This window comes from Hirundo rustica, chromosome 13 (assembly GCF_015227805.2).
Source record: "Hirundo rustica isolate bHirRus1 chromosome 13, bHirRus1.pri.v3, whole genome shotgun sequence".
NCBI lineage: Eukaryota > Metazoa > Chordata > Aves > Passeriformes > Hirundinidae > Hirundo > Hirundo rustica.
The window spans coordinates 5174689-5188940 of record NC_053462.1 but is presented as its reverse complement, the minus strand read 5'-3'; the positions used below and the strand labels follow the sequence as shown (position 1 = coordinate 5188940).

The window sequence follows — 14252 nt, the reverse complement described above, 5'->3', positions numbered from 1 at the left end:
CGTTTTCTTGCTCTCATACACAAAAGATGACAAAGCATCTGGAGCAAGGAGCCATGAGAAATAAGCAAATTTGCTTTGAGGCCATAGACCACAGTGAATCAGTGAGTCTTATCAGCCCTGCTTTATTCTCTGCCACAAAACCTAGGATTTTGACAAATTGCCATGGATAACCAGTGTGATAGAACTACTTGAATATATGTAGCAGGTTTAATTTACTTCTCTATTCTCAAATTTCACATATAACAATGCAAGATGCTCAAGGCCTCTCTCAAGAGAAAGAAGTTTATCTATTAAAGAATTATGTGGCTCACAGAGCTAATTCATAACAAATGTTAAAATTAAGACACATATAAATATATAGATAAATATGTTTATGGTGTACTTCATCAGCAGAATACTATGAGGTAGATTAGGGTGAAAGAGTGTTTAAAATGTGTATAATTTTCATTATAGGGAGAATTTTTCTTCAATTCAAGGAAGTGACAAAAGACCCCATCTCTTGACTTACTTAGATCTACTGACAAAACAGGCAGAGCCTTTGGGAACCGTCCTGCCAAGTGACCTGGTAAAAAAGGCTGCTGCCATTAGCACTGTGTGCTTACACAGCAATGAGCAAACATTACCTAGTCCTCAGAACAAGCGTAATGATTTACATGTGAATATTCCCCATCTTTTAAATGCGGAAGTTCGTACTGAAAAGCTAAATGCCTTGTTCAAAGCCTGCAAGGCAATCTGTGGCAGAGATTAAAATTCAGCAGTTGCGAATGCCAGACCCTAATGCAAACCACAGGTCCAAGGGAAGAACCCTCAGTGCTTTTGTCATTAAGCTCCAACACGCTTCACGTGGTTGGGTGAACTGTTGGAAACTCAACAGGCAGCAATTTTCTCAAATGGATAAAGAGCATAGCTGTGATCCTCAGATGGATGAGAGGTCTAAAATTCATCATAAGCAAAGATGTTCTCATAACAAAGCTACCCAAACCAGCAGATTTAGTGACATAACAGAAGGAGTAACAAGAAGTTTGCTCTTTTGCGAGATGCGCCTGCTCAGATAGTTATTTAGGATTCAGACCACCTCTGAGTTGGTGGTGGTTTTCTTCAAGATCAAAATCTTTTGTATTTTAACTCAAGTATGGGTATAAAGAAGCTCTTAAAAAGACTGTTCCTGACAAATGGTGTGGAATTTTTACCTTTCAGAGGTAACTCTGATGCGTTCATCATTAGATGACTGCTGCTCATCCTCTTTCTCCTGGAAGTATTCTTCTACACACTGCTCTTCAAACTCATACAGTTTTTTTAGCTCTTCATCATTCAGAAATAACTCTGTGCAAAAGAGAAGAACAAAAGAGGAGTTTCCTTTTTCTGAACTTCTGGCTGACAATTTAAATCCAAATTAGCAGTTTATTCTGGATATGGACATACTGCAGATTCTACTCCTGCACTAAGTGAACGGATGAGTTTTTTAAATAGGCAGTGAACACTTAGCTAAGGATCGGCAGAGCTGTGAAGGCAATGGAATGCAATATGACCATCATCTGTTTCCATGGCCATCCACGGTGGGGGGCGGGGATCGATGTTCTGAATGACTTTAGCACTGTTTAACAGCTCTGCATTGAACAAACTGACCAGATTTTACAAGATAAAGACCTGGGCAGTCTCTGCCAGTTTGACTGTTCCTTCATTTAAGTATTATTCTTAAAAGGATGCCAGTTACAGGCAACAGATAAACTTAACAGATTCTTCACAGATATTCTTTGGATAAGATGTTAAGAAATTTCTAATCACATACGAAAAATCCAAGGGGAATATAAGCTTTTGGGAACAATTCATCCTTTGTCTGGATTTGCCTCTGCATTTGGAAGGAGCGTTACATTTCCTTTCTTTTTTTTTTTCCCCTATTGTGCAAAAAATGTTTTCTGTGAAATGTAGAAATAGAGGGATGCTGTGAGCCTCTGATTATTTCCATGATGCATATAATGAAAATACTAATTAACACTTACAGAGTCTATTAGGAGAAGAATCGTCCCAGTTTTCCTGTGAAATGACGGATAAATCTCTATATGATAGGGGGATACTCGCAGTCACAGATTGCTCACATCACAGAGCTGACACTATAGCTGACATTTGAAACTGTGATCCCTTCTTCTGAAATTCCTATTTGCCCCTCCCAACATATGGGCTTCACCAGAACTTGGTAAAGCCCTGGATTGTGAGATACCATCTCACTGTTTTAAGAAAGCATGTTAAAGGAGGTATTAGCATCAGAGGGTGGCAAATTCTCAGGCACCCACAGAACCCAAGAGCTGTTAACTTCATACAAATATTGGCCCATACTGTCTTCTGCCAATACACTTGATGGTCAAGGTGAACAAAGCAGTTCAGTGGTGTAGAAGTTACTGCATTCTGCTAATACGGTGCAAAGAGCTCAGTTTAGAGAAGATTTGCATACTCAGTCCCCTGTCACGCTCATCCTGGTCTCCATCACCCTTCTTGCAGCGGCAGCAGATCCGCTTGATGATTATGTAGATGAGGCTGAAGATAATCATCGGTGGTGGCAGGACAGGTCTGTCATGGAATGTCATGATCAGCTGGTACCGCTGGAACTTCCAGACTTGATTGGATATTGATTTTACCTCAAAGAAGGTATTGCTGAAAGGAAACAGAGGTACAGTTTCTACGAGGTCCCTAATCTCACTTATCACTGAGCAAGTACTGTGTTGAAAAAAGCAGCAGCTAAGAAACCTCATGGAGCCACATGATTTGCTTGGTTCAGCTCTTTGTTGGTGCTACCGAACTAGGGATTAAATTGAACTCATGATTTCACTAATCTTTTTGAAGGTAGCAAACACAAGGTGCTCTGCCATCCCTCAGGCACCACTCACAACAGTCCTCTCAAACCCTTTGCTTCTACTCTACAAATCCCTTAGGTGCCAGCAAAAAGAAACTCACACAATTTATGCTTCACATAATTGGTATTTTGGGGCTTGGTTATAAACTATTTCTTTTAACACACGCCAGTATTTGATGCTACACAAAGTATTAAATCCATGAAAAGTATTTTGTATGCTAAACTCAGAAGCTTCACATAGTCTGCCTTTAATATGCTAATCAGCTTGACCTACATAAAAGACTTTTCAAGTTTTCACAGAATGTCCTAAATTCAAACTTCACTCCCTCAAACTTCTGATTCGAAAATATGGTGCTTATTCTTGGAATATTCATCATTTTACAGCAAAGTAAGGTGTATTTTAAAGATGTTTAATTTTGAAATTCAGTTGATATGAAGTGATAGTAATCAATCCAGAAGTAACAATAGTCACAGTTATGAAATACTAACTCAGAGAAAGCAGACTCGATATTCTGTCTCAGAAAAGGCTTTTCAAGCTATTTTAAAGTATCTTCAGACAGCTCACTCCACTTCTATGATGGTGATGATACTGGATCTTCCTTTTTCTATTTCTGTCCCCTTATTTCCTAAGTTTATGTGCTTTAGAATATCTACATTCATAAAACCAGTTAAAACATCTATTCGAAATCAAACAATGCCTGTGTACACATAGCTTTTGCTTTCTTTAGGTTAAGTATAAATGAGACTATGATCAATGATTAATAGCAATCTGCCTTCGTTCTGTTTCTCCTTTATAGCAGGAATTCCCCAGCCAGATCTCAACCCTGTGCAAGCATGCTGGGATGGCAGGAGTTAACAGCATGACCTACTTCCCAAACTGCTGATTCCTTGGTCCTTCAGCCAATAATAGCCACCATTGTAAGATTCTTCTCCTTCTCCCCAGCTATGTGACTGGCATTTGAGTACTTTAAATTCATGACCTTTTAAGCTACATACATCAAATGAAAGACAGGCTTTGTGAGCTGCAGATTTCTGGGCACACGAAGTGCCATTTTTGCATTTGTGAAAGAAACTACCTACACCAACAAGCCCTCCAACACTACATTTTGAAGGCAACAAAAATGGATCATCTGCTTTTCTCAGGTGCTCTGTCCAGAAAGTATTGCCAGCAAGTAATTATTTTATTATTATTTTTTTTAATCCCTGCATCATGAGAGGAAAAGCATGCAACCTAAGTGAGGTAGGGAGAACAAGCAACAGAAATTTATTTAGTTTTACTCCAGGTAAGTCCAAATATAGATACATGCATACTGCACACTGCTTGGATTGGCTACAGACCTTGGCAGCACAGAGCCATCCTTCCTGCTGGTTTAAGGCAATACAGACTATTTTTTTGGGTCATGAAAGGATTCCGCAAGGCCCTAATTTCTTTTTCTAAATGGAAAACAAAACAAGACAAATCCCCCCGCAGATGATGCAGTGGAAATGCCTCAGGCTTTTGACGTTCCGAGCTTTGTTCTGCTGTTCTCCCGCAGAGCTGTGCCTGCCAGTGGCTGCACGGGTTTCTGTCAGGTGTGTGCCAGGTTTCATGGATCCTAATTCTCATCTTCCCAGAGCAACCTTGAGGCCTGTCACTATCCATTAGAAGGTAATGGAATGAGCCAGGTTCTCTCACATACACTGCTGCAATCGCTGGCAAATTCAAAGCCACCTTTCCTCACTCTTCTCCAGGGTACATACACCCTGTTGCCAGCATTTGCCAGTCACATCCATGGAATAATGACATTCTGAAAGTGAATGCAAACCCTTGCAGAATGCAAGATGCATCATCATTTACATACTTGAAGACAGCAATCAGCAGGTTCACCAACAGGATATTTGCTACCAAAAGGTAACAGGCCATGATAGCAGGAGTGAGCCAGGCCCCTGGGATGCACGGAGGGAGGCGTTTGCCGTCATCATCATAAAGATTGTCCCCACAAGGAGCTGAAGGAAACACAGCAAAAAAAATTTTTCACAAATTGCCCGATACGTAAAAATACTATTCATATTTACTTAACGATGACACATGCATAAATGTTGCCAAATTTTGTCAGTTTATTTCCAGAAGCAACTTCAAATTCTCCTTCTAACTACATCTTCCATATGAGTGAATGGAGAGGTAACTCCTTTCTGTACAGTGTGGCTTTCTATTCACATTCCCATGGATTTTCTTCTTCTCACAGTAATAATCAAAGACCACAACTTAATGCATATACAAATGTATCAATAGTGGAATTACACACAAATTATTAAACCTAGCTTGTGAGCATACCTTGCCAAAGAGATAAAAGCATTGCCTTAGTGGCACCAGATTGCTGTGCATAAATTCAACATTTATGTGTGCCCAGTGTATTGAAGAGGCCTTCAGGGGCCCTGACCAGCCTCCCTGGGGATTTACAGCTCTGCCCCCTCTGCACACCTGTCCCTGCCTGAGCTGTGTGTCACCCCTGCCTCCACGATGGAGCTTGGACCAGTGTCAGTCCCCTGGGTGGACCCTTCTGTCTCTGGCCCTGTCTCTGTCTGCCCCTTCCTTACTGGATTTCCCAGACGGACCCCACACTATTGTATGACCTGTCTGGGGCTGTTAATGTTACCAGCAGGTTAATGCTACCAAAAAGGTCAATTTCTAAAATGAAAATTATATTGTAACAGCAAAATAAGACTACTGAGAATGGGACAAAAATTGAGAATATTGATCAAACCAATACAAAATAATTGCCTGAAGTAATTCCATACATAGGTTGTCTTGGGTAAGAGCTGTTTTGGAGTTGAATAAATGCAGCAAGTTTGTTCTGTCTGTAAGTGCAGTGCCAACACAACCTGATTTCAAATACAAGGCTAACTTTTGGAACTATTTAGTAGAACGTAAAGTTTTTGTCAGCCACAGGTTCTTCAGCTGTAATCTAAGCAAATGTGAAGTCTGACAGAGTTCATAACAGATTTAGTTTATGTGAACAGAAAACCTAATATTTTTAAACATTTTGCAAAAAACCCCAGTGCTTCAACCTCAATTGAAAAGTACTTCAAAATATAGGAAAACAAATTAAGCTTATTTACTGAGGTCTCAAAGAGCTATTTGGACTGTAATTAATAACATTTATTTTACTTGTTTTTCAAACAGCAGACCTACAATTTTTCTTGGTTTTCCTAAGAAAAGTATAGCAGGAAATTTTATTCAAATGCACCAATGAAAATACTGCCAAAACCACAGTAATATTGTATCTAGGTAATCAAGGGGAATTAGTTATGCAATGTCACTTATGCATCATAATTTTAAAAATGCAATTATTTTTCTGTTGGTGTACGAAACAAGTCTTAGGCACAACTTAAACTCAGTTAAAACTTCTGATCTGCATTTTGTATTAAAATATTTTTCCTCTGCTCATTTTCAAACGAAACTATTACAGCAGAAAAACAACATTCACACCTGAATATTGGATGAGTATTGTAATTATAATATGAGTAACTAGTCAAGAAAAAGATTAAGGAGCATATTCAGCTAAATGAGATAATCAGCTCTCCACAGAGACTTACGATTGATTTCCATGGCATAGACTGAACATCATTCCAAAGGAACGGAATAGAAAAGGAGGCAGGGAGAGAAAAAAGAAAACAACAGAATAATAAAAAACCAGAACCCTAAAAAAGACGACTGGAAATACAGTTCTGCTGCCAAAGGATAAGCAACTCAAATGTCAGAACCGTAGAGCCATATGTTGAGAAAAAGCTGTCTTTGTTAAAAATGCATTGCGTTCTGCAATTTCCTTTTCATGCTGTTTTCCCCAAATGTTACATATGGCAGCAAACTAATGATAATAATATATCCCAAAATGCTTCTGGCAGATGATCATTTAAATATACATGATATTTCTGGCAAGTAAACAAAACTGGCCGTCAGCACAAAGCAATTCAAAATTACCACACAAAAATCATTCTTTTAGCTATTATGGGAACATTTTCTCCTTTTTCCCCCCCCCCCCCTTTTTCTTTTAACCACCCTGGCTTTGAATCTGTCAGCTGTTTCTGTTGAATAGCTATGTTTCCATTAATAGGCTACTATACACTGTAATAACATCAGTATCACTAATGCCATTTTGACTACCAGTCCGGGTACTTGCTTGCCAATTCCTAAATGCTGGTAAGAAAAGTCACACTATGGAAAGAAACTCAACCAGGCTTCTCTGTTGTTTAAGAGCATGATGCTGTTGAGTACAAGATGCTGATAATTTCTTGCTTGTGCACATCTTCTAAAGAGAGTGAACCACATAAGAGCTTCCTGCGGTGCATTACGAAAAGTGTTACCAGCAAATGAAGGGAGGTAATTATTCCCCTCTGCTCAGCTCTGGTGAAACCACATCTGGACTTGTGTGTCTGGTTCTGGGCTCCCGCACAGAAATCAGGCATGGACATACCAGAATAGCCCAGTCATGGGCCACAGACATTACTAAGGTGATTGGACCACGACAAATGAGGCAAGACCGAGAAAGCTGGGATAATTTAGTCTGGAGAAGGTCAAGGAGATCTTACCAATGTTATAAATACCTGATGATATTTGGGAGAAATGAACACAGGGCCAGACACTTCTCAGTGAAAGGAGAAGCAGTGGGCAAAGGTGGAAAGATGGGCAATTCCATTTAAACTGGGTTGTCCAGAGGGGCTACACAGTCTTCATCCTTCAAGATACTGTAAACATGACTGGACAGTCCCTAAGCAATGTGGGATAAATTTAATTTACCCTGTTCTGAGCAGGAAAGTTCAACTGAATGATCTCCAAAGGTGCCTTCAAAGCCCAACAAATTCTGTGACTTGTGATCTCCAGATGACACCCTAGCCTCAGAGAAGCTACTGACAAAGTCCAACCACCTTTCAGAGGGAAAAATTGACATAATAATTCTTCCAGAAATTGTTTGCACCCCTGGACCTGGTCAAAACCAGCCATTAGTACTTGAGTCAGAGTCCTATTAGACTGCCCATAGCCATTACTCCCCAATGAGTTCTGAGGCTGCTTTTGTGGTGTGTTTACAGAAAACTACAGACAGGCTGGAGTGAAAACTTCTTACTGAAAGCAAAAAGATCTTCTGGAATCAGTCCATAGACTTCTACACAGGAGAAATGGACAGAACAATTGTAAGGCAGTGTAGAAGAATGCCTTGCATAGCCAGTATTTTAATATTAAAACAACACAAACCCACACACTAGTTTATGCTTAAGTTACTGACACAGCAAAGCTTCTGACCTGGGAAAGATCAAGTAGCTGAACTTGTACAACCAGAAAGCCAAAACTTTTTGTCCCCCAAATCTTTTTCACTGCTGAAGAAAGATTTCCAATCCACAGCATGCTGAGTCACCCAGGACACCTCTTACGCTAAGGTGGCTGGCAAGGTGTGAGTTTTGATTTATAAGGGAATCAAACTGTCTACACTGGCAAACATTCTTTGTTCAAACAGAAGTAGGATTTGAATGCACATAGTGAGATAAGGGATAGCCCATTACAGTCACTTCCTCTCCATGGGAGAATTGTCCCACTTGGGAAGCAGGATAAGCTCAGGATCTCTCATGTGCACCAAACTGCAGTATCAGACAGTGGGTGACTGGCTTGACCTTTCACTTGTCCAGAGTAACTTACTGTACCCTAAGTTACATTAAAGAAACAAACATTCATTAGGAAAACAAAGCTGATGTGATGGTACACTGTTCAGAAACAGACTAATGACTTTCTTTCTAAACAGTTAAAGTACACTTTAATGACATTTAGAATGAAAGCTTCTCATGATGATGAATCTTAATGGTTTTTGAACTTGGACTTTCAGGTTCTTCAGCCTTCCACTTCCCTGCCTGTCAGTATAAGCAGGTGACTGAAGTAACAGGTACACGGAGCTGAAACAGCGTGTATTATTTCAGATAAAGTGCAAACTACATGATACACACTAGAGGAGGCCAGCTCCACATTGGACTGTCGTACAAATTTCAAGTATTAACATAAAATTAGCAGCAACAGGACATCTTACATCTCCTTTAAAATACTGACAGCTATTTTTTAGTGTGCAGGTTTCCTGTTAGAAAGGATATTTCCTCATTCAAAGCTAATGAAGTGGAGTTTGCTTTTTTTGTTTTGTTTTCCCATAGGTTTAGAGAAGAACAACATGAGTCATTCATGAAATGGAAATGTTTCTGAAAGCAGACAGATGTATGACCGGGAGTAAAAATGCATGAGCTCATTGCTTGTGAGTTGGAGATGAAAGGATGTGTGTACTTTAACCTCCTGCGCAAGGGATTTATTTCTTTTCTTCTTCTGTTGGAACTGACTCTTAGTAAATCTTTGAATGAAAAGAACATTTCAGAATGATCTCTGTTGATCCCTGCAAGTAAACAGAACACTTAACACTGCCATACTCTTGGATAGCAGAATATTCCGAACTACATCACTTTCTGTGTTAACTGAATTTGAATATAAACCAAGAGAGCAGACGTGCAGGTAGGGAACAGAAAATAGTTCAGTCTCAGGTCTGCCACAACAACAACAGTACCATCATAAAGCAAAGCCGCTACTTCCAAATTAAAAGCAGTCTTTAATTTGGATCTGATCATCTGCCTCAGAAACAGGAAACAGACTCTTACTATGAATTCTACTCTTACGGTCTATCTGGTCAGCGAACACCTCTCCGTAGATCATCCAGTAGGGCATGTAGAAGATGTTGCGAGCCAGCCTCCAGGAGGGCTCCTCGTCTGGGTGCAGGATTGCCTGGCGGGCTACTCCAAAGCTCATCAGAACCACGAGCATGATGACCACAAAGTACAGCATGTCAATCATCTGCATGGAGAGACCACAGAGCTCTCAGCACCACCAGGAGCACGGTGGCAGCAGCAGGTCTGTCTGCCAGCATGCATTACAGCAAAGAAAACCGCAAGACAATCTTCTTGACATCATTCTTTAAGTCATACTCAGGTATTAAGCATACATACAAAAGCAGAGAAAGCAGTTACTTTAAGGAATATCACAGGTGAGATTTAAAAATACTTAAATTGCTCGAATCTTTGCTATCCCTGTTCTCCTTTGCATCAAATGTATGTGTACTATGTACAAGTACTATGCTGTGCTTTCAGCACAGACCTCTGTGGTTGCAGAGAGGTGATATAACCATTGCTGTACCATCTCCTGGGCACAGCTGATGGTTTCCTGGATGATCCTGGTGTATCTGTAATGTCATTGCTGTGCGTGTGTGTGAAATTCATATGGCAACTTTTCACAGGCTGTGCTCAGTCCTACTCGATAGAAAACCTCTTTTTAAAGCAGAATGGAATTTAGTTTCCCACAGAGTTCTTAAAGATATAATTTATAGCATTTTAGGCACTTACCATCTTTCCAATCATCATGACGTAAGGTCCCAGATATTTGTTCACACCAAAGATATCCAGTACTCTAATGTACCAGAAGATGATATCTACGCAGTAAATCACTCTTCCATAACCCATGTATGGCTGGTTCTGCAGGCGAAGAATTGCTCCTATGATAAATACTGAAATGGCCACCAGATCAGTAATATTCCAGTATTCCTGGAGCCAAACCTTGATTTTTTGGTTCAGTTTGCCAGGCTCTGACATCAGAATCTGAAATTAAAACCAAACAAATGAACATACAACAAAGAAACAATTAGAAAAATCTCCAAATTACATGTTTGAAATAATGGTCATGAAAAAAGACCAATCTTGTCATATTGCACAGGTGTCTGAGGCCCCCCTCCACTGTCAGCAAAATTTGTTTCAAGCAAGAGCATTTGTATTTATTAGTGTATTTTAGAATATGAAACTCTTCTCTCTCCTGTATGGCCTCTCAACGCTGTGCACAAATCCATGCCATTATAATCTCTAAGAGCGAGCTTCATTCTAAGGATCAGGAGATGTCGGTGCGGTCACACTTTACCTCTCTGACTTTCTCCAAAGCCAGTGTCACAATGTAGGAGATAACAATCCATTCCTGGACTGACGGCCACCGTTCCATCCGCACCAAGATGATGTAATTAAATAACATCAAGTAACCAAGGTATGATATCTGCCAAAAAAGAGGAAAGTCCTTTATGGACTCTAGATGATGCGTCCTAGGATCCTTCCAAATTAGGACAGTATTCAATTATTCGAGATGACTTACACACATACACACAAAACAAACCCAGTCTCCACTAAATTCCATTACAAAGTCCTGGATTCCTAGTGTACGCCAAAAGAACTAACACTCAGTTTTCTACAATCACTCATGTAAATGTCAGACTGGTGGGGCTGGTGTTTCCAAGCTGCACAGCAGCCTTTGGTGAGCAGCCAAACTAAAAAAATCCTGAGACCTTGGAAATCCAGAGCTAAGAAATCAAAAAGGATTCAATGACTGCAGGGGAAAAAAGCCGGGAAGCAAAACAGTAACCCACCAAAAGGTATTTCAGGGGGGAAATGGAGATTTCTAAAGAATGGAATTTTCAGTGTGAAATGTTTATCCACCCTCTCAAGGCAGATGTAAAGCAGAACGGGGAGTAAAGCTGTGAGCAGCACCTGCCTGGAGGGGTAGGGAAGATAAAGAGCCATACAGCCCACGTGCTCTCTCCACTCTGTAATGATGTGGTGGAGCCCATCTGGGCAGAATGCACGCTGCAGCTGAAGCCAGAGGCATACAAACTTCATTTATCAGTCCTCTTCCTACACTTGTTACTTAAAGCCAGCTACATGGACATTAGGTTTGCAGGTGTTTCGGTTACTTTAAGTAGCTCCCAGTCTCAGGAGCAAGTTCCTTGCTGAAGCCTAATTCAGTAAGAGCAGAGAAGGCTGCACCAGAGAAGGAACACCAGGCAGAAGGCAGGCAAATCCTCTTAGCTGAGGGGCCTGATAATGCATAAAAACAAAGCCCTCTTTACTCAGTTCCCTAATAACTTTGCTAATTAGGACATATGAGCCTGCGTGTTGAGGCTAAGTGTGAAATATTCAGCTGCTGAAGACCCTTACTTGCACAAGAAAAAATATTTCCTTCTCTGCAGGAAGCAGGCCTGCAGCAAAGCCCTCCACACCAGCACAGCCAGAGACCTCCAGCAGCTAAAGGAATCACAGAGGCTGTGGAATATTTGATCCAGGCAGCTGAATTATCTCATTTGTTGAAAGAAGAAAAACAGCTATTCTAAAGCACTCTAAACCAGGCCCTTTATGCCTGGGGCTTTTAGAGTCTACTAAAATGTAATTTCTTTACACTGTAAAACTATGTTGAACATTTTTCTTTGAAATTAGATAGGAATTTCGCTTTTAAATTATCAACTCAGGCAGCAGAAGGGGATCAATGTAGTGTTTTGTGATTAAAATGTACTAAAACTAAAAACCTACATATTACTATGACCTATCAAGTATCAGGCATCCTAATCTTGAACATGTAAGAAACCAGCATCCCTTTTACAGGGCACACACAAAATTTATGGGCAGTAGCATGGACAGATGCTGTTTTATTATAACAGATTAACACCTGATAACTCTTGATGCAATAAACAGAAAGTTAGGTGCCTGTCAAAAATAAGTAATTTAGTTTAGACTGCATTTAATTGTTTTTAATAAAAGCAACTATGAGGTCTCAGCAGACTGGGATCTGTGCTCCCATCTGAGCAACAGGGCAAATAGCAATGATACTGTGGGGTTACTTCTTGGGTCCTAAAGGAAATTCTAATGCAGAACAGGAGCCAGGTCCTCAAGAAAGCAAGAGAATCCAGCCTAGCTTGGGCTGAGTGAAGGGATGGTGGAGCTTGCACTCAGTTTGGTGTATTCCACACCAAAACTTCACAGCACGTAGGAGCTACAGACAACGTAAGCTTCAGTTATTCATTCTGTTCCACTCTCTGTGCATTTTCCTTCGAATAAAGGGAGTGCTTTGCTCATCAAATTCCACAAAAGTCAGTAAAATATTTATTTATTACATGGTTATTATTTTTACACTGAAATCCTTTTGGTTTCACAGGTGTGAAAAAAACCAATCACTATCATTTTAATCACCATGACTTACTGTGTAGAACCAAAATTTGACAATAGGTGCATTATAAAATTCATAGATCTTTGTTCCAATTGGAAGGCTCGGTTGTTTTTTCTTTCCATTCTCTTCATCCCCTTTTCGGGAGCCTGCATCTGCATTTGCATCCTGGAAGACCAAAGTTGTCAGATTTCACCAATACACAGCAGTAGAAACAGCTTTCTTCAACCACAGCCCCAGCCAACTGTTAACTATGCAAGGATTCCCCCGAGCAACAGACCTGTTTTTAAAAGTATATAAATAGAATTCTGTAAATCTGTGGAACTACACAGACACTTCCTGTGCCCTGAGAATCCAGTCTGTACACTCTCATAAGTCTTCACTGATTTTATCCCCCAGAAGAAGTTGAGATTTTAACCTGAGTGAGCTACAGCATAATCAGAGAAGTCAGAAAAATGAGCAGCGCTGAGATATTAGAACATTCCAATAATCTCCATTACTGACCGCATTTTCCTCCTCTTTTTCTTTGCTTTCCTCATTTTCTTTTGATGTCTGGTAGGAATAGTCATCATAACTCCGATACTCTAGGAAAAGGATGGTAGGAGGGAAGAGAATTCCCATTATAACCTGTAAACAAGAAAGATTTTAACTCAATATTTGTTTATATTATGGATATCGTAACAAGGTAGGTCCCAACCCCAAATTTTCCTTTGTACAGATTTCAAGATATTCTGCCATCCTCAAGCCTATAGGAATGAGTAAGTACTTCAGAAGCATTGGCAATAAGGTATTGCATGAAATATGGCACCCTGGAAAGTCTCCCATCTCCACAAATACCCTGCAATTGAGAAACTGTGCTCCAGAATTAGTGTGCAGAGAAATGTCATGGAACGGACACACTGGTGGTTAGAAGAGGTCTTCAGGTTTGTTACTGGAGTTTATATTTACTTTAGTCACCTACTATAATTAAATAGTTAAAAAAAACCTATAGAAGGTGAAAGAATCTTCGCAGATAGCCCTGGGATAATTCTCTTACTATATGAGATTGCTTAGATACAGAAACACAAACCAAAGTACAGAAAAGGAGCAGAGAAAAGAAGGCAGGCAATGAAACTAAAACAAACATCAGGAGGTTGATTACTTCTTTGGAGAAAAAAAAAAAGAAAATAATAAACAGATTTGGGAAGTACCATGGTGCAATCTGAAAGGCAGGACAGTTGCTTGAAGAGATTAGGTTTAAGAGGGAGATATGGGAAAGTGGAAATAAACTGAGAATGGCAGAGACAGTGCGAGGTGTGTGTCAGCAAACTTGGGATTGTGACCTGGGAACAGAGATACAGCACTTTGTCAGTAAGGGGATGTAAGGAAATGAGGAGA

At 40.1% G+C, this 14252-nt stretch overlaps 1 protein-coding gene across 1 annotated transcript in view; it reads right to left on the bottom strand.

Moving 5' to 3' along the window:
- Window positions 1–14252, bottom strand: part of TRPM1 (transient receptor potential cation channel subfamily M member 1) — a 121366-nt gene that overhangs the window by 4058 nt on the left and 103056 nt on the right. Inside the window, exons 22-29 of the mRNA XM_040077202.2 lie at window positions 13380–13502; window positions 12912–13043; window positions 10812–10940; window positions 10247–10498; window positions 9527–9701; window positions 4690–4834; window positions 2450–2649; window positions 1191–1323 (exon numbers count right to left, since the gene is read on the bottom strand). Coding sequence (XP_039933136.1) covers window positions 1191–1323; window positions 2450–2649; window positions 4690–4834; window positions 9527–9701; window positions 10247–10498; window positions 10812–10940; window positions 12912–13043; window positions 13380–13502 — 1289 coding nt within the window. The remainder of the gene's footprint in view (window positions 1–1190; window positions 1324–2449; window positions 2650–4689; window positions 4835–9526; window positions 9702–10246; window positions 10499–10811; window positions 10941–12911; window positions 13044–13379; window positions 13503–14252) is intronic.